General features: G+C 39.8%; 1 protein-coding gene across 1 annotated transcript in view; it reads left to right on the forward strand.

The window, feature by feature from the left end:
* The window catches only part of SLC25A21 (solute carrier family 25 member 21), a 490,584-nt gene that overhangs the window by 418,110 nt on the left and 49,520 nt on the right, over window positions 1-22,954 (forward strand). Inside the window, exons 4-6 of the mRNA XM_024762014.1 lie at window positions 4,422-4,488; window positions 17,102-17,161; window positions 21,378-21,485. Coding sequence (XP_024617782.1) covers window positions 4,422-4,488; window positions 17,102-17,161; window positions 21,378-21,485 — 235 coding nt within the window. The remainder of the gene's footprint in view (window positions 1-4,421; window positions 4,489-17,101; window positions 17,162-21,377; window positions 21,486-22,954) is intronic.

The raw sequence follows: 22,954 nt of genomic DNA on the forward strand, positions 1-22,954 counted from the left end.
TTGGCAGAATGAACAGTTCATGTGAGTACAAACATCAGTTCTTTAGCCAAAAAGAAAGTATCTTCTTCATAAAACATTACAAGTCCTTTTGGTTTTTTAGAATCTGTATATCATACTTTACATTAGGAAAGCTTCCAGTAATTATCTAATCAAGTCAGAAAAATATGTCATCAGCTTGAGGCCTTACCCACGTTTTCTTGCTCACATTTTTAAAAAAATTTTGTTGAAGTATAGTTGATTTACATTTACAATGTTGTATTAATTTCTGCCGTACAGCATAGTGATTCAGTTATGCATATATCAATATATATTTGTTTTCATATTCTTTTCCATTCTGGTTTATCACAGGATATTGAATATAGTTCCCTTTGCTATACAGTAGCACCTTGTTGTTTATCCGTCCTACAAATAGTAGTTTGCTAATCGCAAGCTCCCAATTCTTCCCTCCCTCACCCCCTCTCCCCCTTGGCAACCACAAGTCCATTCTCTGCCTATGAGTCTGTTTCTGTTTCATAGATATGTTCATGTCGTATTTTAGATTCCACATATGAGTGATATATGGTATTTGTCTTTCTCCTTCTGACTTACTTCGCTTAGTATGATGATCTCTAGGTCCATACATGTAGCTGCAAACAGCATTATTTCATTCTTTTTTATAGCTGAGTAGTACTCCATTGTACATATATACCACATCTTCTTTATCCATTCATCTGTCGATGGACATTTAGGTTATTTCCATGCCTTGGCTATTATAAATAGTGCTTCTACGAACATAGGGGTGCATGTATCTTTTCGAATTATAGCTTTGTCTGGGCATATGCCCAGGAGTGGGATTGCTGGATCATACGGCAACTCTATTTTTAGTTGTTTGAGGAACCTCCATACTGTTTTCCATAATAACTCCACCAATTTACATTCCCACCAACAGTGTAAGAGGGTTCCCTTTTCTTCACACCCTCTCTAACACTTATTATTTGTAGACTTCTTAATTATGTCCATTCTGACTGGTGTGAGGTGGTACCTCATTGTAGTTTAGATTTGCATTCTTGATCACATTTTGGGTGTGACTCTTTGGATTGGCCCAAGTGCCACTCTTACCTGACGGAACGCTTTTCGTGGGAGAGGGCGTGGTACGGAGGTACAGCAGCAGCCACTTTGGCTGTAGGGACCAATTTCCTGATCCGGGACTTTGCGTTGTAAGTACATAAAGGAATTTACTATAAATGTTACTGGGTATCTCAAAGGATCAAAAGCAAAGGGAAATGTCAGTATTTAAGAAGGGTCACGGTGTAACTAGGCTTAAAGAAATCCTGTCAGCAGGATCACACTCACAGTACCAGAACTTCTCTATCTTTCTTCTTTGTTTCCCTGAACGATGGCTTCCTTCTTTCTTATCACTGCAGACTGACAGAAAACATGACTGCTGTTGATATTCTAGCTTTATATCTTAGAGCTTCAGCCACACAGAGTGAGGCTGACCTTTTCAATTCCAATTCCAAAATCCTGGAGAAAAGCACTGCTTGGGTCTGATTAGCTGGGGCACAGAGGCAGGATACCACTTGGATCCATCTAGCGAGATGCCCAGTCAACCACTGCCTACAAGCAGTATCATATTGTACTAATACGTTGGTTCCAGTGGTTTAAAAAAAATTGGGTGGGACAATTCTCAGCAGAAGAGGTGCCAGCCTGGCTATTCCATAGTTGCCCGATATTGCATGGATATACTGTAAAAATAATGCAAGGAAGTACATAGTTCTAGCTTCCCATTTGCCAGCAAACGTTGCCCATGGTCCTTGAGAATCTCCCTTTAAAGCTCTTCATTCCTCATTAGAGAGTTCAGGATGGTGGGATGGCTGGAGCTGGTGGGGGAGGGGAAGATGATTGCACATGAAAGGAGCAGAGCAGAGAGTGGAGAAAGAGGACGCATCAAGGAAGCATCGCCAACATGAAGCAGAGGGCTCTGGACCTCCCAGCTCTTTTCAGATTAAATCCTTATGGCTCTCCCAGCTGCCTTTCTTCCCTCCTGCCTTACACCTCTTTTTAATATTTTCTCTCATCATTTTAAAAATGAAGACCTTCTGTGTTGCTTATAAGACTTCTGTCGTCCTCCAGAGAAGCAGTGCTCCACGTTAGGCAAAAGTTTAAAGTAACGCAGAGTTTGTCTCTTCAGAAAAGTGCTTTCCCATGTCTTCTTGTTCTTTTTCTTAGAATAACAAAATCTGAGGATTGGAGTAAACCAAGCTTGAGGTCCCTCAAATCCTTCCATTGCTGTGTACGTCCATTTCTGGCATCCATGATGAGTGGCCATCCAGACCGCTTGACCGCATACCAAACGGAACTCACACTTTTCAAGAGAGTCCATTCTATCTTCAAATAGTTCAGATTATTAGAAGTACTTCCTCGTATTAAGCTCCCACTGAGCCAAAAATGTGTCTTTCCTTGTTGCTTGAACCTGTTGGTCCTAGTTCTACCACCTGGAAACAAACAGGAAAGTCTAATCTCTTTCCTACGTGCTCATTTTTCAAAAGATCCATCATGTTCCTCATGTTTGTCCTTAAGCTCTTTCTTCTCCAGGCTGAGCAACTGTTCGTCCTATATCTGTTCTCCGTTGTATGGGATTTCAAGTACCTCTATTTATCAGGACACTCTGTCCTAAAAGCTTTACTTACTTAAATGTTCTTCTTTGTTTCCCCCCTATACCCAGACATACTCTTCCAGATGTGAAAAAATCAGCCCAAGAAAAACAGAACTAATAATGTCTTTTATTATAAATATAGAACTTCTATTCAGGAAAATCACATTTATCTTTTAGGAAGACCAAACCTATGCTTCGTCACTCTCATGCTGAAAATTATATAATAATTAATTTATAATGAAATTTAAATGACAAAGAGTATTTAAGTTTTACAAGTGAATTTCAGGCATCAGTAGTTGGAATGGAAAGGAGGTGGGGGGAATTCATGAATTCCCATAGTTCTTCAAAGCAGATTCTGCTTTACTTCCTATATACAAATGCTAGTACTATTCATTAGGTCGAAAATAGTGGACAAAATAAGACCACATCAGGGGATCATTTGATTCCTTTCTTCCTCTTCATAAAATCCATAATCTTAACAAATATTTGTGTCCTGGTTACATACACATGCGTGCACACCCACATGCCGCGGAGCGGCTGGGCCCTTGAGCCATGGGCGCCGAGCCTGCGCGTCCGGAGCCTGTGCTCCGCAACGGGAGAGGCCACAGCTGTGGGAGGCCCGCGTGCTGCAAAAAAAAAAAACAAAAAAAGAGGTCACCATGTTGGATTCGGTGGCACAGTGGGTTAATCTGAATAAATTCTTAACGTTATTGTTCCAGAAGCTCAGCCAGAAGCAGAACCCAAATAAGGGAGCTGGAGTGAAGTTTGATGGGTCAATCAGAGAAGTTCCAGCTTTCTCTAGGATATTAAATGTATATCCTAAAATAGGAACACATTGAGTCCTGCCTTTATCTGTAGCCACTTATGGGTTCACCAGGGAAACTGATTATCCCAGAAAATGATGCAGAATATTCTCTTCTGTTGAAATATTTTCAGGTTTAAATGAGGGTATAGCATATATATATGTAAAGATTCCAGGACAGACAAATATAAAATTTTGAATCTTAAATTTTAGCGAGAAGTAAGTGGTGACTTTTTGTAAAACTTATCATAAGCATATGGCACTCATTCTTTTCTTTCCTAAAAATGTCTGAATATGTAACCATGAGTCCCTCAGTATTGGCAACAATAGCTGTCCCATGCCCTGTGAGATTGCATATCAGCAGGGGAGTTTGACATTTCTTCTGTCAGCAGCGTATGTCCCTGTAATTAGCCCTCCCTGACCTCCTTCCATCTCCACTAAGGAAGTTAAAAAAATTATGACTAATTCAGGACAGAGCTGGGAGCCCTAGTTCCACAGCCATAGAGTTTGTTAGTTCCCCTGTGTTAGTAAACCTAAAGTTGAGGTTTTCATCTCCTGGTTAGCCTCAGAAGTTTCAGTCTAGTGGGCTTAGGTATAGCACTAACCTCATTTGGTGACCACAGGGAGGAGATGCAAGACGGTAGACAGCTTGAGGCTACTACCAACCACACAACTGGAAAAATAAATTCAAGATTCCTTAGATTAAGGAGGGCTGACTTTAGCTTTAAGGTACAACTCATGATTATGTTTAGCAACTTACCTAAGGGGTTCCAGTCTCAGTATCATTTATTCCTCTTCTGAATGTCATAGTAGATATCATAATCTCTTCACTTTAGAATTAAAACAAAGGAAGATTTCATGACTGATGTGCTACATTGAATAATTGGAAATACTTTAAGATTAGTTGCTTTATCCATAAACAACAGCACAATCACCTGTTTCCTAATTCCCTTACTTATATAAATCTTTTTATTTCTCCAATAGGTTGTTCGGTTTTTACAAGGGAATTCTGCCACCCATCTTGGCTGAAACACCAAAAAGAGCAGTGAAGGTAAACATTGTATGCCTTCCCACCAACTGAAAATAGACTGTAGTAAGAGCTTCAGCATCAACACATCCCACCATAAACTATGGGACATTAATGGAAATTAAACATAAAATACTAAAACTTCTAAAATTTTTAAAAATCTTAAATTTTTTAAATTGTAACAATTTTTATCATAATTAGACTTGGTCAGTCTCTCAAATATTGCTATGTTGATTTGTGGATTATTTTTTTCCAGGTAAAGGCATTCCCTTCTAATGGGGAAATTATACAAAAAGCACAGTGGTGAATGAAATTCATGTAATCAAACCACAGCAGCCACAAAAGAGCTTGGACTTTTTCTCAAGGCAATTCATAACTTTGCCTTTGGAGCAATAATTATTAAAGAAAGAGAGAGGGAGAGGAGAGGAGAGAGGCGAGGTAGAAAAGCCTTTCTCCTTAAATCATTCTCATTTCATGAACAGAGCACACTAAGACATTATATTTCTTTGTGTATGATTCTCATATAGCACATTTATTTGGTGTGCTAACTTCATTTTTCCCCCTGGTCTCCTCTGTTAAAATTCTCTATTCTGGTTTTTACAAAATCATTACTTCCACTACACTCATTTCCATTCTTTTTTTTTTTTAACGTCTTTATTGGAGTATAATTGCTTTACAATGGTGTGTTAGTTTCTGCTGTATAACAAAGTGATTCAGCAATATGTACACATATTATCTCCTCCCTCTTGCGTCTCCCTCCCACCCTCCCCATCCCACCCCTCTAGGTGGTCACTGAGCTGATCTCCCTGTGCTATGCGGCTGCTGCATAATCTTATAACTATGGACATTTATGTACTACCTGCTGGTTCCGTATCTGGATAAGAACATGGAGATCTAGCAGGACCTCTGGGGAGAAAGAACTAAATCTGATCGCGCTTTTATAAGTTCTTTCAGACAAAAGTCCTGATCCCAGTGGCTCTGACTGGCGTTGCCCCTCCCCCCACACCACTGACATCACCAAATATGGCTTTGTCTTTCCATAATAAGGATAACATAAACTTAGACTGAAAGACTTCCTTTCCAGCTAATGACATAAAGTTTTTTTCACATACATTACTCAATTTGTGTTCCCAACATTCCTGAAAGGTAAGAAAAACAGCTTATATACTTATATCAGTTAATTAAGAGGGTGACTGAGTTAAAAATTATGATAAAAAAAAACCCAACATATATACACAGACACCAGACTTTTACATCCTGTGAAAATGGTGATTTAATAGGATTTAATTCAGGTCTAGGATTCAGAAAGCAAAGCTTTAAAACATGCTTTCTCTGTAAATTCATCCTCTTCGTTGCCATAGTTTTTGTGATTTTATATTATTACTTCAATACAAATTTCATTATAAGGATCTGAATCAAAAAAAAAAAAAGAAAAGGATCTGAATCGCAATAGAGAATCTGGAAAAAGTTCACCAAAGTACACAAGAGGGCTGAGTTGAATTATGAAATGGCTTCACTTGATAAAAGATTGCCCAAGTAAACAAACAGAGCATAGTTCCTGTTCAAAAGGAAAGTCACTTTGTCTCCATGGAATAATATATTCATTTGTTCAGAGTTTTACGTGTATAAATAAAGTAAACTATAATTAGTTTTTCATGGAATATTTTTCCTTAATACTGTATGTTGGATACAATTTAAACTTTAAGAGGATTAAGGTTTATCAATGTTGAACAGTCTTTTATGGAAGAAAAAAAAAACTTGAGCTTTACAAAACTGAATTAGTCTCTACTTAAAAAAAGCAATGCTCCCTGCCAGAACAATGGTTAACAGATGAACTTCTGGGCAACTGGATATGGTGTATGTGTCCCAGACATGTTGTTTCAAGTAGATTTTACCTTAAAATTATTGAGACATATGGTAAGTACGTTGCCTTTTTAAGTATAACTTCGAGTTTAGTGTGTCTTTGCCAGATGGATAGCACTAGTTTTTCAGCACAATTTATGAAAACACTCATTTTATAGATACTTTATCTTAGTATTTGTGAGGAAAATGATCATCTGATTGCAACAGTTTCATACATCAAAAACTGCTTCATTGGATGTCATCAAAGTTTACTTTGAAAAAATATTCAGAGACCATAGATATACACACACACATACATACGTATATATGCTCCCTGAATATTATGTGTGTGTGTGTATTTAAACAGACAATGTCTAGAAACAGATAATGTTGTTTTTTTCTGTTCTTTATTCTTTGAAATGAGATTCATCATTAAAATAATAAGATTCATTTATGCTAAATAAATGAAACTTCCCCTTTCACAAATGAAGACAGAATTAGTATTGTAGTTAGCAAAAAGAAATGAAGACCTCAAAAAGAGACCAGCTGTTTACTCAGGGATGGCAGGAACAATGTGCCAGGTTCCAGGATCTAGTCTTGAGCTTCACAGGTCCAGAAACACCATTATTCCATGGTCAGATTCTCAAGGACTGCTTAATGCTAACCAAACTCATGAAAGATTATATTGATATACTGTGAAGTCTATTTGTTCACCACTGTATTTCCAGCCAAGATGAAGTCACAGGGACCAGATTTTCTCTCCTGCCTGAAACAGCAAGAACAGAAAATGAACAACATATATGAAACCACAATTTTTAAGACACTGGACATAAGACAAGGAGGGAGAGTCATACCTGAGATGGAAAACAAATGAGATGAGCCCTACGGATTGCCCCAGGTCACTGGCTTGAGAGAGTTTCCAGGGACACACAGGAAAAATCCAGTTGACTCCCTCAACCAGTGGACTCCCTGGGTTGAGAAGGAGCTGAGAGGCCAGGGAGGGCAAGGCACCTAGAGCTCCCAGGCCATAGCACCAGAGAAGGAGAGAGCTGCACAGAGAGAGACACCTAAGGTCTGCAGAGGGACGCCTCAAGTATTCAGCTGACCTGAGCACATATGAGGAAACAAGCAAGGCCTGGAAACAGCTGTCCGAAGGATTCAGGGGATCAGTGCTGGGCAGTCACGCGGGGCTGGGAACAGTGTCTGTTCCCAGCAGCCAAACTGGGAGGCCTCAAAATGCACAGGGTGGAAGAGACCTTCAAGATGGCAGAAGAGTAAGACATGGAGTTGACCTTCCTCCCCACAAATACATCAGAAATACATCTACACATGGAACAACTCCTACAGAACACCTACTGAACGCTGGCAGAAGACCTCAGACTTCCCAAAAGGCAAGAAACTCCCCCACGTACCTTGGTAGGGCAAAAGAAAAAAGAATAAACAGAGACAAAAGGATAGGGACGGGACCTGCACCAGTGGGAGGGAGCTGTGAAGGAGGAAAGGTTTCCACACACTAGGAAACCCCTTCACTGGCGGAGACGGGTAGTGGCGAGGGGGAAGCTTCGGAGCCACGGAGGAGATCGCAGCAACAGGGGTGCGGAGGGCAAAGCGGAGAGATTCCCGCACAGAGGATTGGTGCAGACCAGCACTCACCAGCCCAAGAGGCTTGTTTGCTCAACCGCCAGGATGGGTGGGGTCTGAGAGCTGAGACTCGGGCTTCGGAGGTCGGATCCCAGGGAGAGGACTGGGGTTGGCTGCATGAACACGTTGTGAAGGGGGCTAGTGCCCCACAGCTAGCGGGGAGGGAGTCTGGGAAAAGTCTAGACTTGCCTAAGAGGCAAGAGACCATTGTTTCAGGGTGCGCAAGGAGAGGGGATTCAGAACACCGCCTAAACGAGCTCCAGAGATGGGCGCGGGCTGTGGCTATCAGCGCGGACCCCAGAGACGGGCATGAGATGCTACGGCTGCTGCAGCAGCCACCAAGAAGCCTGTGTACAAGCACAGGTCACTGTCCACACCTCCCCTCCCGGGAGCCTGTGTAGCCCGCCACTGCCAGGGTCCCGTGATCCAGGGACAACTTCCCCAGGAGAACACACGGCACGCCTCAGGCTGCTGCAACGTCATGCCAGCCTCTACCACTGCAGGCTCGCCCCACATTCCATACCCCTCCCTCCCCCTAGCCTGAGTGACCAAATCCCCCTAATCAGCTGCTACTTAACCCCATCCTGTCTAGGCAGGAACAGACGCCCTCAGGCGACCTACACACAGAGGTGGGGCCAATGCAAAGCTGAACCCCAGGAGCTGTGCAAATAAAGGAGAGAAAGGGAAATCTCTCCCAGCAGCCTCAGGAGCAGCAGATTAAATCTCCACAATCAACTTGATGTACCCTGAATCTGTGGAATACCTGAATAGACAACGAATCATCCCAAAATTGAGGCAGTGGACTTTGGGAGCAATGATATATATGTTTTTTTCCTTTTTGTCTTTTTGTGAGTGTGTATGTGTATGCTTCATTGTGTGGTTTTGTCTGTATAGCTTTGCTTTTACCATTTGTCCTACAGTTCTGTCCGTATTCTGAGTCGTGTGGCTGACAGGGTCTTGGTGCTCCAGCCAGGTGTCAGGTCTGTGCCTCTGAGGTGGGGGAGCCGAGTTCAGGACATCGGTTCACCAGAGACCACCCGGCTCCACATAATATCAAACAGCGAAAGCTCTCCCAGAGATCTCCATCTCAGCGCTAAGACACAGCTCCACTCAATGACCAGCAAGCGACAGTGCAGGACACCATATGACAAACAACTAGCAACACAGGAACACAACCCCACCCATTAGCAGAGAGGCTGCCTAAAATAATAATAAGATCACAGGCATCCCAAAACACACCACTGGGCACAATCCTGCCCACCAGAAAGACAAGATCCAGCCTCATCCACCAGAACACAGGCACTAGTCCCCACCACCAGAAAGCCTACACAACCCACTGAACCAACCTTAGCCACTGGAGGCAGACACCAAAAACAACGGGAACTACAAACCCGCAGAAAAGGAGACCCCAAACACAGTAAGATAAGCAAAATGAGAAGACAGAGAGACACAGAGCAGATGAAGGAGCAAGGTAAAAACCCACCAGACCAAACAAACGAAGAGGAAATAAGCAGTATACCTGAAAAAGAATTCAGAGTAATCATAGTAAAGATGATCCAAAATCTTGGAAATAGAATGGAGAAAGTACAAGAAACATTTACCAAGGACCTACAAGAACTAAAGAGCAAACAAACAGTGATGAACAACACAATAAATGAAATTAAAAATTCTCTAGAAGGAATCAATAGCAGAATAACTGAGTCAGAAGAAGGGGTCAGTGACCTGGAAGATAAAATAGTGGAAATGATTACCACAGAGCAAAATAAAGAAAAAAGAATGAACATAATTGAGGACGGTCTCAGAGACTTCTGGGACAATATTAAATGCACCATCATTCGCATTGTAGGTGTCCCAGAAGAATAAGAGAAAAAGAAAGGGACTGAGAAAATATTTGAAGAGGTTATAGTTGAAAACTTCCCTAATATGGGAAAGGAAATAGTTAATCGAGTCCAGGGAGTGCAGAGAGTCCCGTACAGGCTAAATCCAAGGAGAAACATGCCAATACACATATTAATCAAACTATCAAACATTAAATACAAAGGAAAAATATCAAAAGCAGCAAGGGAAAAGCAACAAATAATATACAAGGGAATCCCCATAAGGTTAACAGCTGATCTTTCACCAGAAACTCTGCAAGCCAGAAGGGAGTGGCAGGACATGTTTAAAGTGATGAAAGGGAAAAACCTACAACCAAGATTACTCTACCCAGCAAGGATCTCATTCAGATTTAATGGAGAAATTAAAACCATAACTTCTCTACGCAGGAAACACAAGGGAAGGAAAAGACCTACAATAAAAAAAAAACCAAAACAATTAAGAAAATGGTAATAGGAACGTACATATTGATAATTACCTTAATTGTAAATGGATTAAATGCTCCAGCCAAAAGACATAGAGTGGCTAAATGGATAAAAAAACAAAAGCCGTACATATGTTGTCTACAGACACCGACTTCAGACCTAGGGACACATACAGACTGAAAGTGAGGGGATGGAAAAAGATATTCCATGCAAATGGAAATCAAAAGAAAGCTGGAGTAGCAATTCTCATATAAGACAAAATAGACTTCAAAATAAAGACTATTACAAGAGAGAAAGAAGGACACTACATAATGATCAAGGTATCAATCCAAGAAGAAGATATAACAATTGTAAATATTTATACACCCAACATAGGAACACCTCAATATATAAGGCAAATGCTAACAGCCATAAAAGGGGAAATTGACATTAACACAATCATAGTAGGGGACTTTAACACCCCACTTTCACCAATGGACAGATCATCCAAAATGAAAATAAATAAGGAAACACAAGCTTTAAATGATACATTAACAAGATGCACTTAATTTATATATATAAGACATTCCATCCAAAAACAACAGAATACACTTTCTTCTCAAGTGCTCATGGAACATTCTCCAGGATAGATCATATCTTTGGTCATAAATTAAGCCTTGGTAAATTTCAGAAAATTGAAATTGTATCAAGTATCTTTTCTGACCACAATGCTATGAGACTAGATAGCAATTACAGGAAAAAAAATCTGTAAAAAATAAAAACACATTTAGGCTAAACAATACACTACTTTATAACCAAGAAATCACTGAAGAAATCAAAGAGGAAATCAAAAAATACCTAGAAACAAATGACAATGAAAACACAATGACCCAAAACCTATGGGATGCAGCAAAAGCAGTTCTAAGAGGGAAGTTTATAGCAATACAATCCTACCTCAAGAGACATCTCAGATAAACAACCTAACCTTACACCTAAAGCAATTAAAGAAAGAAGAACAAAACCCCCAAAGTCAGCAGAAGGAAAGAAATCATAAATATCAGATCAGAAATAAATGAAAAAGAAATGAAGGAAACAATAGCAAAGATCAGTAAAACTAAAAGCTGGCTTTTTGAGAAAATAATCAAAATTGATAAACCATTAGCCAGACTCATCAAGAAAAAAACGGAGAAGACTCAAATCAGTAGAATTAGAAACGAAAAAGGAGAAATAACAACTGACACTGCAGAAATAAAAAAGATCATGAGAGATTACTACAAGCAACTATATGCCAGTAAAATGGACAACCTGGAAGAAATGGACACATTCTTAGAAAAGCACAACATTCTGAGACTGAAGCAGGAAGAAATAGAAAATATAAACAGACCAATCACAAGCACTGAAATTGAGACTGTGATTTAAAAATCTTCTAACAAACAGAAGCCCAGGATCACATGGCTTCACAGGCGAATTCTATCAAACATTCAGAGAAGAGCTAACACCTATCCTTCTCAAACTCTTCCAAAATATAGCAGAGGGAGGAACACTCCCAAACTCATTCTACGAGGCCACCGTCACCCTGATACCAAAACCAGACGAAGATGTCACAAAGAAAGAAAACTACAGGCCAATATCACTGATGAACATAGATGCGAAAATCCTCAACAAAATACTAGCAAACAGAATCCAACAGCACATTAGAAGGATCACATAACCATGATCAAGTTGGGTTTATCCCAGGAATGCAAGGATTCTTCAATATATGCAAATCAAGCAATGTGATAAACCATATTAACAACTTAAAGGATTAAAAACCATATGATCATCTCAATAGATGCAGAGAAAGCTTTTGACAAAATTCAACACCCATTTATGATAAAAACCCTCCAGAAAGTAGGCATAGAGGGAACTTACCTCAACATAATAAAGGCCATATATGACAAAGCCACAGCCAACATCATTCTCAATGGTGAAAAACTGAAACCATTTCCACTAAGATCAGGAACAAGACAAGGTTGCCCACTCTCACCACTATTATTCAACATAGTTTTGGAAGTTTTAGCCACAGCAATCAGAGAAGAAAAAGAAATATAAGGAATCCTAATTGGAAAAGAAGAAGTAAAGCTGTCACTGTTTGCAGATGACATGATACTATACATAGAGAATCCTAAAGATGCTATGGAGAACAGTATGGAGGATCCTTAAAAAACTAAAAATAGGACTACCGTATGACCCAACAATCCCACTACTGGGCATATACCCTGAGAAAACCATAATTCAAAAAGAGTCATGTACCACAATGTTCATTGCAGCTCTATTTACAATAGCCAGGACATGGAAGCAACCTAAGTGTCCATCAGCAGATGAATGGATAATGAAGATGTGGCACATAAATACAATGGAATATTACTCAGCCATAAAAAGAAACGAAATTGAGTTATTTCTAGTGAGATGGATGGATCTAGAGTCTGTCATACAGAGTGAAGTAAGTCAGAAAGAGAAAAACAAATACCGTATGCTAATACATATATATGGAATCTCAAAGAAAAAAAAGGTTATGAAGAATCTAGGGGCAGGACAGGGATAAAGATGCAGACGTAGAGAATGGACTTGAGGACACGGGGAAGGGGAAGGTGGGACGAAGTGAGAGAGTGGCATGGACATATATACACTACCAAATGTAAACTAGGTAGCTAGTGGGAAGCAGCCACATAGCACAGGGAGATCAGCTCAGTTCTTTGTGACCACCTATAGGGGTGGGATAGGAAGAGTGGGAAGGAGACGCAAGAGGGAGAGGATATGGGGATATATGTATACGTATAGCTGATTCACTTTGTTATAAAGCAGAAACTAACACCCCATTGTAAAGCAATTATACTCCAAAAAAGATGTTTAAAAAAATTGTAATGCAAAAAAAAAAAAAGAAAAGAAATGCACAGGGTATTGAGAGGTGTACCCAGAAGGTGTTTGCCTCTGTATCGCAGAATAGTTAACCCTAGTCTGAGCACTGCTCAGGTCCCACTCGTTAAAAGTAAGACCCAAATGGATCAAACTGTTTCCAGGTAATTTAACTGCCTCCCAGAATAGACGATCTGGGAGGTCAGCTTAGTGATCAGACTGCTTAGTGAGCGTGGATGAAAGCAAAGGGGAAAGTGCCGTCAGGAGGGCTGGGTCGCCCAGGCAAACTGTACCCACCTCCCCTGCCGAAGCACAACTTGACACTTCTCCAGGGACCACACGGCCTGTCCCCGAGGTCCAGCCCCTTTCCTGGGGTAAATCCAACCAGACTACCAATTTCAAGGTTCCACTTTATAGGTTATATATAGCATATTAGTTTGGATTCAAGATTTTATATTCAAGGTTCCCAAAGCCTTGACTGAATACGAATGTTTTCAAACCTCTTAAGTCACACATTTGCATGACTCTGGGTAGGTGACATTATTACACGTTGACCCTCCTAATTTCATCCTTAGAGTGTAACCTCATGTCTTATGTGATAGGGTACCTTTATCACATCTCTGCACTAACTAGTGTTGTGGATGAGAAATATTAAGAAATATCATGAAGGAAGTAAAAGAGCAGTGCTCTATAGAAAGGAATTAAAGTAACAATCTACTAGTTCTTAAGAATATAGTTGTAGTATAATGTCTTCTAAGCTTTGCACATGGGAGGCATCCAGTAAATATTTGTTGAATGAATGAATATTTTTATTTAATATTGGTTTCAAACTATAATGGCATTATGTTATTTACTATTATTGAAAATCCATTTTAAAAGATTTTAATATTTCCTTTCTTGAGATAATATTTTATATTCAGTAAATTAGACTTTGGTTGCAAAGGTAGAAATTAAAACAAGATTTTTTATTTTTAGTTTGAAGCACTATTTGCTTATTAGAATATGTAATATATATTATTCACTACTTTAATATTTATTTATTTATTTGGTCACGCTGGGTGTTAGTTGCAGCAGGCGGGCTCCTTAGTTGCACCTCACGGGCTCCTCAGTTGTGGCATGCGAACTCCTAGTTGTAGCATGCGTGTGGGATCTAGCTCCCAGACCAGGGATCGAACCCAGGCCCCCTGCATTGGGAGCGCAGAGTCTTATCCACTGCACCACCAGGGGAGTCCCTGTTCATTACTTTTGAATTTAATACATTAGCAACTTATCTCTGATCTGTGAGGCTTCTTTATTTGTAGGAACCTGAATCACTTCATCCTAGCCATTCACCAGAATCTTCCAGCCAGACTGCTGATGAGTACCAACCAGCTGGTGGGAGTTTTTTTAAAACAGTTTTAGAGATGGGGAAATGAAAAGCCTAGAATTGCCCCAAAGTGTAGACTTGGAATTGCCTGTGAGAATTGCTTAGAGTGACAGATCAAGTCTATGTCCCCACACTTCTCCTTTGAGATCTCAGTTTGTTCCTTAATTCTTTGTCATGACAGAAAGTCAGAAGGAAAAAAAAATGCATCCTCACACTGGAAGGGAGCAAGGTAGTGAGGCATTCTGTGAGGTCCATCATCTCCCAGAACTTTCCCAAACCCACATAGACCCCTTAGAGAAGTGTTTCCAAAGTATGGGTCATGACCTGTGAGTCCTGAAATCAATTTGATGGGTCACTAGATGTAGTGGTTCACCAGAAAATTTTTTGATGAAATAGAGTAGAAACAGAATGCATTACACATAGTGAAGAGCTAAACATTGTTTTACAGCAATGTTTTGTTTCAGTTATAAATATGAGTGTGTACTACATGTGCATGTGTACCTGTGCTGGGTAAATAGATTATGATAAATATGGTAAATAGTAGATTGTGGTCAAAAAAGTCTGAAATCTTCTGCCTTGAGGGACTCAGCTTCCAAGGTCAGGGAAGGCAAGAAGACCTCAGCAGAAAGAAAACTCTATCACAGAGAACCTCTTTCCAAACCACTAAAATAGCATGGCTCAGCAGTGAGCAGTACAGTGTAGTGTAGTGGTTAAGAGCATACCCAGGCTTTGGAGATAGACTTAGGGAGAAATCTCAATCCTTCCATTCACTAGCTGCAGGACAGGCATCTACAAGTGGGAATCATGGTTGTACTCTTACCTGTTACCTGGTGATGTTGTATGGATTAAATGCAGTAGCACATCCAAAGGCCTTAGCACGTTTCCTAGACCACAGCAAGCTCTCATGAATGATACATGTACATAAGGGATCAATGGTTCCTTTAGTATCCAAAGTGAAGAAAGGAAATGGAAACTAAGATTTTCTGAAAGTCTCCTATGTGCCAGGAATGTCAAGAAATCTTAACTCAAGTTCTCTTATTTAAGGACTACTCTAGAAGTTTTGTGTTCTTCAGTGTTAGAAAGGTCAAGCTATGCCTCCATAGCTAATTCAGGATTCAAACCTAGGACTGCTTATGTCAAAATCCACGCAGGGTGATTATCAAAGAATAGTTACGATGATGACCATGAAAAGGAAGAAAAAATAAATTATTTTTTAAACCCAAGATCATAACCCTTTTCCTTTTAATCGTTTCTAGTGCATCGCTCATCAAACCTGTTGTGGCTCCTGGTGGTATTATTTGAACACTAGGATAGTTTCAGGGTTATCACCATCCACTGGAATGTTAGACCAAGAAGACAGGGGTTTCTCTTTGTTTACTGCTGCATCCCCAGTGCGTAGAACCAAGAAATATTTGTTGAATGAGTGAATGAATGAATTCCTTTTCTACAGAAATCTACATCCATAGTTGGTTTAAAGGAACATAGCACAAAAATAGTTGCTGAGTCTTTAAGAGAATCCATCTATCTGGTGATGGCAATGACTCTGGAACTGCCCAAAGACACATGAGAGCCATGTTTACATGGAACTACCTCTTTGTAACAACAGAATATTATTTGGCTCTCAAATCTATATTTATTTCTTGCCCCATAGTACTGGGTTATAAAGTAATAGAGTAGAAGACATATTAAGACCATAAAATACCCAGGCCATTTCTGAGGTCTTGAGAATCAGACCCCAGCAGGACCTAAGGGTGTGTTTTATCAGTGATGTTGGCCGCTACCTAACAGAGGACCCCAGGAGCAAACCATCATGTTCAAGCAGATCGTTGTCCAAAATATATAATATAAAAAGAGAGGAGAAAACTTTATTTGGAACATATTATACAAAGTGATTGATTGGATTTGCCTCCATTGAAATCCATTTACAGAGAAAATTATATTAAACATCATCTACTGAAGGAACCAACAAAATCTTCATCATCGTCAGATTTTTAAGGAAGGAATAAGCAGCTCTCTTTTTTCACTGAGGTTGAGGACAGTCTTACTTTCAGGCAGTGGATGGACTAGATGTCCTTGTTGGGTCCTTCCCTAGTTTATCATGGCATCTTCGTCATCATTGAGTGTTTAGAAATCCCATGGAACAGTAGAGATACACAGCAGTATAAATGCGAGTTAAAGCTGAGAAGTGGATGTCTTTTACAAATGGGTTAGAAAATTGGGCATTCACTGGGAAAGCAGGCCACAGAGAAAACATAGGAGACCAAAGATTTCAGGTCTCTATGCCTATAATTTTGAATCACTGCCATAAAAAAGGAGTCTATTGATGTCTGGGGGAACTGAAAATGGTCATGGTAAATGGAAGCTGTATGGTTCATTTACTGCTATAAAAGATTCCATCAGCTCTTCTGTAGGCTATTATAGCTGCATTTGAAAATGTGAATGTTCAAGTAAGATTCAATAGCAACTACCCAAGACTGGATTAAAAACTGTGTTTGATGGTTTATCATTTTTTAGAATGCTGGTGAATATAATGATTTACTAAAGAAATTTGAGTCAATTAAAAGGTTTGTTGCAGGAAATTGTTATAAATCTCTGGTTTGGTTTTGTTTCACAGTTTTTCACCTTTGAGCAGTACAAGAAATTGCTAGGATATGTGTCACTGTCACCAGCATTGGTAAGTGAGAGTATTTATTATACTTAAGTGTGTGTGTTATTTCATACAGCAAAATCTGGAAACAAAAACCCTTTTGATTCCCCAAGCTCAGCTACTAAAATATGAATTCGAGTTATTCAATGTTCAGCTACTTGTTGAAAGCCATCTTCCTAATAACTCACAATTTGGCCATTTTATAGCTCCCAGTGATGAATTTATGATAATAATGATATGTGTGGAAAGGCCCATATGAGATGTGGTCAAGAATATAAAGAGTACATTTGCCAAAGACTCTTTTGAAGCCAAAACATGTGTATGTTTACATACATACTGCACATATCTATTTATGTGAAAGTCACTGTATCTAAAATTATTTCCTAACAGGTCACTTTTGCAGCTTTTGCTCAAGCTGTATTAACTATAGGACTTCAGGTCACTCTGTGGTCAGATGCAGGCTGAGGGGCCTTTTATAGTTGGGGAGAACAGTGATCTTACAATGACACATCTCAACTATTACATGAAAGTCATTTGGTGATTTGAACATTTGCCGATGCCACTCCTTTCCTTCTTCGTGATTTCGCTGCTTTTCACAAAACAAGTTAAATAATATTGACCAAACAGGTTCTATCAATATGCATGCAGTGAGAGCCCCAGAGAGAGCCAATGCACTAATTTCTCCCCCAAACCTGCAAAGCAAAACAAAACTAAACTAAACTAAATCTGCATTGGCCCTCCAATTCGCAATGTGTCTTCCAACGTCCAGGAAAATACCCCAGTTTACCTGCTATGCACCTTAGAACTCAGCCAGAGGGGCAGAGTTCTGAGCTTCAACTCTTTCATTACTTTATTTCTAAAGATTCATTAAGAAGAAGTGGCTGCTATTTTAAAAATCATACATACTCCCTTTCTAGGAAGGATACAATTAAGAAACCTAATAGTGTCACTTTGTTTTATGACAAAGAAACCTCTAGTTCAGCCTCCTGCTTAAACAAGGGGGCTGTGAAGCGGCCTCTCACGGAAGGAGAAGTGGTAGCATGAGTCCTGAAATAAGCTGAGATTTTTTTTAATTCCTCAGTGTCTTCCCTGACTGTCTCCCTTTACTTTGAAAACATCTTGTTAAAAAGAGGATTAAAAACTTCCTAGCAGGGCTTCCCCGATGGCGCGGTGGTTAAGAATCCGCCTGCCAATGCAGGGGACACGGGTTCAAGCCCTGGTCCGGGAAGATCCCACAAGCTGCGGAGCAACTAAGCATGTGCGCCATAACTACTGAGCCTGTGCTCTAGAGCCTGCGAACCACAACTACTTAAGCTCGCGCACCTAGAGCCCATGCTCTGCAACAAGAGAAGCCACCACAATGAGAAGCCCATGCACCACAGTGAAGAGTAGCCCCTCTCTGCAACTAGAGAGCCCGTGCGTAGCAACGGAGACCCAACGCAGCCAAAAATAAATAAATAAAACAAATAAATTTAAAAAAAAAAAAAGAAGCCAATTCTAAAAAAAAAAAAAAAAAATCTTCCTAGCAAAGGACAGTAAAGTACAGTTTCCAGAGGGCCGTGGCTGAGCCTGTGTCAAGCATTGGTACCATGTGAGAGACTGCACTTCTGTCTTGAGAATTCAAACAGAAAAGCATTTGGCTACTTCAGCTCCTCTCACCGAATTCATGCAAACTGTATACAGTTTTTCTCTTTTCTTGAACTCATTTATTACAGTTTCTTTTTGATACAGCTAGACACTTAAACAGCCATTAAATGTCCCCTAGTGCTCTTACATGAAAAGCCTGGGAGGCTGGGAACCCAGCAGTTACCGCTGGTCTCTGGAACAATCTGAGTAACATGATCCGCTGATAGCTGATCAATTCTTTTGACGAGGGACTGCTGAACACTAGTTCTGACAGCAAATGTAGCTGAGTTTTATAGAAGAACAAAAAAGTGAATTACTTGGAAGATTGCATATAGTAATAAAACCTTGAACATCTGGATTTTAGCTTTTTCAGTCAGAAGAGTTTGGGACTAGTATTTTTTTTTTCTGCCTTTGGATTCCATGATGGAAGTCTGAGGTAAATGAATAAAATATTTTGTCTGTTACCCTATACAAATATGTTTAAAATTATAATAAAGGGGCATGAAAGGAAAACATTAGTTATTCCCTCTCTCCTAGAATCTGTATACAATCCCATTCTTCCTCATCATGCAACAGTAACAATGGTTTTGTACAGCACTTTACAAAAGGCCTTCACACATTATTTTGAGCCTCAGAATAACCTTATTAAATCAAAGATTAGATATTGTTGTCTCCATTTTACAGATGAGAAAACAGTGGCTTATAAAAGACTCAGTGATTTTTTTTTCATGGAAAGGCATTTTATTTTAAATATAGCAGTGTGTACATGTCAATCCCAAACTCCCAATCTATCCCCCTCCCCTAACCTTCCCCCCCGACCATAACCATAAATTCGTTCTCTAAGTCTGTGAGTCTGTTTTGTAAATAAGTTCATTTGTATCATATTTTTAAGATTCTGTATGTAAGTGATATCATGTGATATTTGTCTTTCTCTGTCTGACTTACTTCACTTAGTATGATAATCTCCATGTCCATCCATGTTGCTGCAAATGACATTATTTCATTCTTTTTAATGTCTGAGTAATATTCCATTGAATATATGTACCACATCTTCTTTAAAAGACTCAGTGATTTAAACACAGAGCTGCAGCTAACACAAACGGTGTTTTTGTGTGGATTATGAAAAGGTGCCCCTTTCTCCTGACTGATGCCTTTCTGGCTTGGCAAGTAGGGTGCAGGCTGATTTCAGCCTCCACATGTAACTTTGTGCCCAAACTACTGTACATGGCATCTCTGGTCACACAGCCAATAAAGTGGCAAAACCAGAACCTAAACCCAGACTTCCTGGCTCTGGATCCTGCCCTGGTTCCACCTTGCCTCCCCTTTTAAGGTTATAGAACATTCCTTTCTCCCTTTTCTCTTTTAGTCTCCTACTTTGAAGAAATTAGAGGCTCCGAATACAAGCATCTCTTCTTTACTCTTCATTGACTTTTTTTTTTCTCCTAGTTGTATACAGTATTACCTCTTCCCCTGAAATTAGAGCTTCAGCACCAAAGATTTATTTTTTTCAGCATCTCTTTTGAAGGTTTGAGGCTTTGTTTCATTTTGTTTTCCTGCTCTGTGTGTGTGTGTGTGCGTTTTAATAGTTGTGGTCATTTTTGATACAAAGTTTCTGAAAATCCTTTAAGCATTCTACTCAGTGGAAAATTCTAGAAGTTCTTTCCTACTGCTGAAGTTCTTAACAGATAACAAATAAGAACCTGATACACAGCCACCTTTTTTTTTTTTTTTTGCGGTACACGGGCCTCTCACTGTTGTGGCCTCTCCCATTGCGGAGCACAGGCTCCAGACGCGCAGGCTCAGCGGCCATGGCTCACGGGCCCAGCCACTCCGCGGCACATGGGATCTTCCCAGACCAGGGCACGAACCCGTGTCCCCCACATCAGCAGGCGGACTCTCAAGCACTGTGCCACCAGGGAAGCCCCACAGCCACCTTTTGATAAATGTTCTAGATTTTATCTGAGCCCTTCAAGACAACCTATTTATCTCTGACCTCAACTTTTATTCCTCAGCTTCTAGGTCTAGAAGAATAGGGCAATTATCAGTTTAAAAAGTCAGATAAAGGATTAATTTTAAACTGTTTTTTTTGTTTCTTAATTTCCTAGAATAATGACTCTAAGAATATGGCTATACATTTAAATATTTTTGGCTATACCGTTTGGTTACCTGAAATTCAGCTTTTTATAAGCATTTTATTTGTGGTTCTCCTCCTTGAATTTCTTATAGGCTCAATACATGTATTTAAGTAGATGTTTAAAAATGAAGCTCTCCTTTTTTGAGTCAAACTCTCTTTTAGTTGTTACATGTGCAGACGTTTTAGTATCCACCTTAAATAAGTAAAACAACCTTTCTTTTCATTAAAGGACAAAGTCATTGTTGATGGGGCCTTGACATTTTATTTTGAATTGTTAGGATGTGGTTTGTGGCTTCTGTAATTTCTTCTTCATGAATTGTCAGCATCTAATCAAGATCTGAAGCTGTTTAGTAATGGTATATGGTGCATTTCTGTGAGTTGCTCCATTCTCATTATAACATTCAGCTGCACTAATGAGTAGGATGTTTAACCCCATACACATGATGACTTGTTTTAAAGTATTGATTGACTTAATTTTTCTAGACCTTTGCCATTGCTGGATTGGGATCTGGACTAACAGAAGCCATTGTGGTCAACCCTTTTGAGGTAGTAAAAGTTGGCTTGCAAGCCAATCGGAACAAATTTACAGAGGTAATCATTTAATGTTTTCCTGTTGTTGATGGAATGTAAAAATTATTTTTCAGAATATAACGTCAAATTATGAACCCAGCCCATAGGCACTTGTTAAAGCCATAGTAACTTATTGTTAAGGAAGTAGCATAAGAAAAAGTCAGATTTCTTCCACAAGGAAAGCGTTAACAAAAATGCACTCAAGTCTGATGGACACCGTAAAGCAACCATACTCCAATAAAAATTAATTAAAAAAAAAGTCTAATGGACAAACACATGTTTAGACATTTTTATTTTAGAGTTGTAATGTAATCTATAATGACTTGTTTGGATATGTTTTCTGTGCTTTTGGCAGAACTTCTATTTCACATTTTACTAGAATAGACTATAGCAAAAACCACTAGGTTGATAATATTGCTGTGCTTTAAAAAAAAAAAAATTATGAAGTCATTTGTAAAATTACCTGACTCCACACACTGCCCTCCCCCAAAAATTCTGATAATCTGTCAAGCTTGTCTTTTGGTTAAATCTGAATGAGCATACTACTAAACCTGTGTAGACGTCACCACTTGGAAATGATGGGTCCTGACATTTAGTCACTGGTACGTGATGTTCCATGAAGACAGCTTGCCTTGGTCTGTGCTGCCTTCACTTCCTCGAAGTTGCCAAATAATTCCCTTTAAACCACCAAGTCCAACTGCTCTCGTTTTATTCTTTTGGGTGCCAAGCCCAAGGTAGGGAAGAAAATAAGGGGATTGGCAGGTCCAGGTCCTTTCTTAGCATTTGAATTTACTTCCACGACTGGGTAGCATGGTATAAATTGGTTTGGAGTATCTGCTGACCTGAATTTCTCCATAGAAAAGTTCCCCTGCCTACTACTTAAGCATCTGCTAATGGGTGGAGAGCCCCCCCTCACTCCCACCCCACTTCCTGCCTGCTGCTACTGCCTGAGAGCTCCCTGGCAGCTTCTTGAGCAGGGGTGTGGGAACGGAGAGGGGGCCCCTACTCACCTGTAACTGCCAAGAGCTGCGGAGGACAGGGTTGGCCTGCTACAGCAGATGGTATCTACTCAGAGGATGTCAATCCTAATTAAGGAAGATTTTTTTGTTTTAAGTTTCAAAAGATTGTCTTAATTGCAGAGATATATAGCACTTCAGAAAAGGTTGAAAAATCCTGTATTGCCCTAGTCTCTGTTTCTGTTTTGCTTTTTCTCTATTCTTCCTTGAATGATGGGAAAAGATGGCAAGGACCAAGAACAAATAAAAAGAAACACTTTTAAATGTCCTGTTAATATGGAGCATTAAAGACAACCCCCATGGAATCTGCTCATGGAAAATTTGGCTGGGAGAATTACCAGCTAGAAGAAAACTTGGGGCTCCCCATTCAGTGTCCCATTTTTACCCATGTGGAAGCTTGTCTTGGGACAGCAAGGAGTGAGCAAAAGAATACACAGGCCTGGGCTTCCCTGGTGGTGCAGTGGTTGAGAGTCC

This window comes from Neophocaena asiaeorientalis, unplaced genomic scaffold (genome assembly GCF_003031525.2).
Source record: "Neophocaena asiaeorientalis asiaeorientalis breed wild unplaced genomic scaffold, Neophocaena_asiaeorientalis_V1.1 scaffold190, whole genome shotgun sequence".
NCBI lineage: Eukaryota > Metazoa > Chordata > Mammalia > Artiodactyla > Phocoenidae > Neophocaena > Neophocaena asiaeorientalis.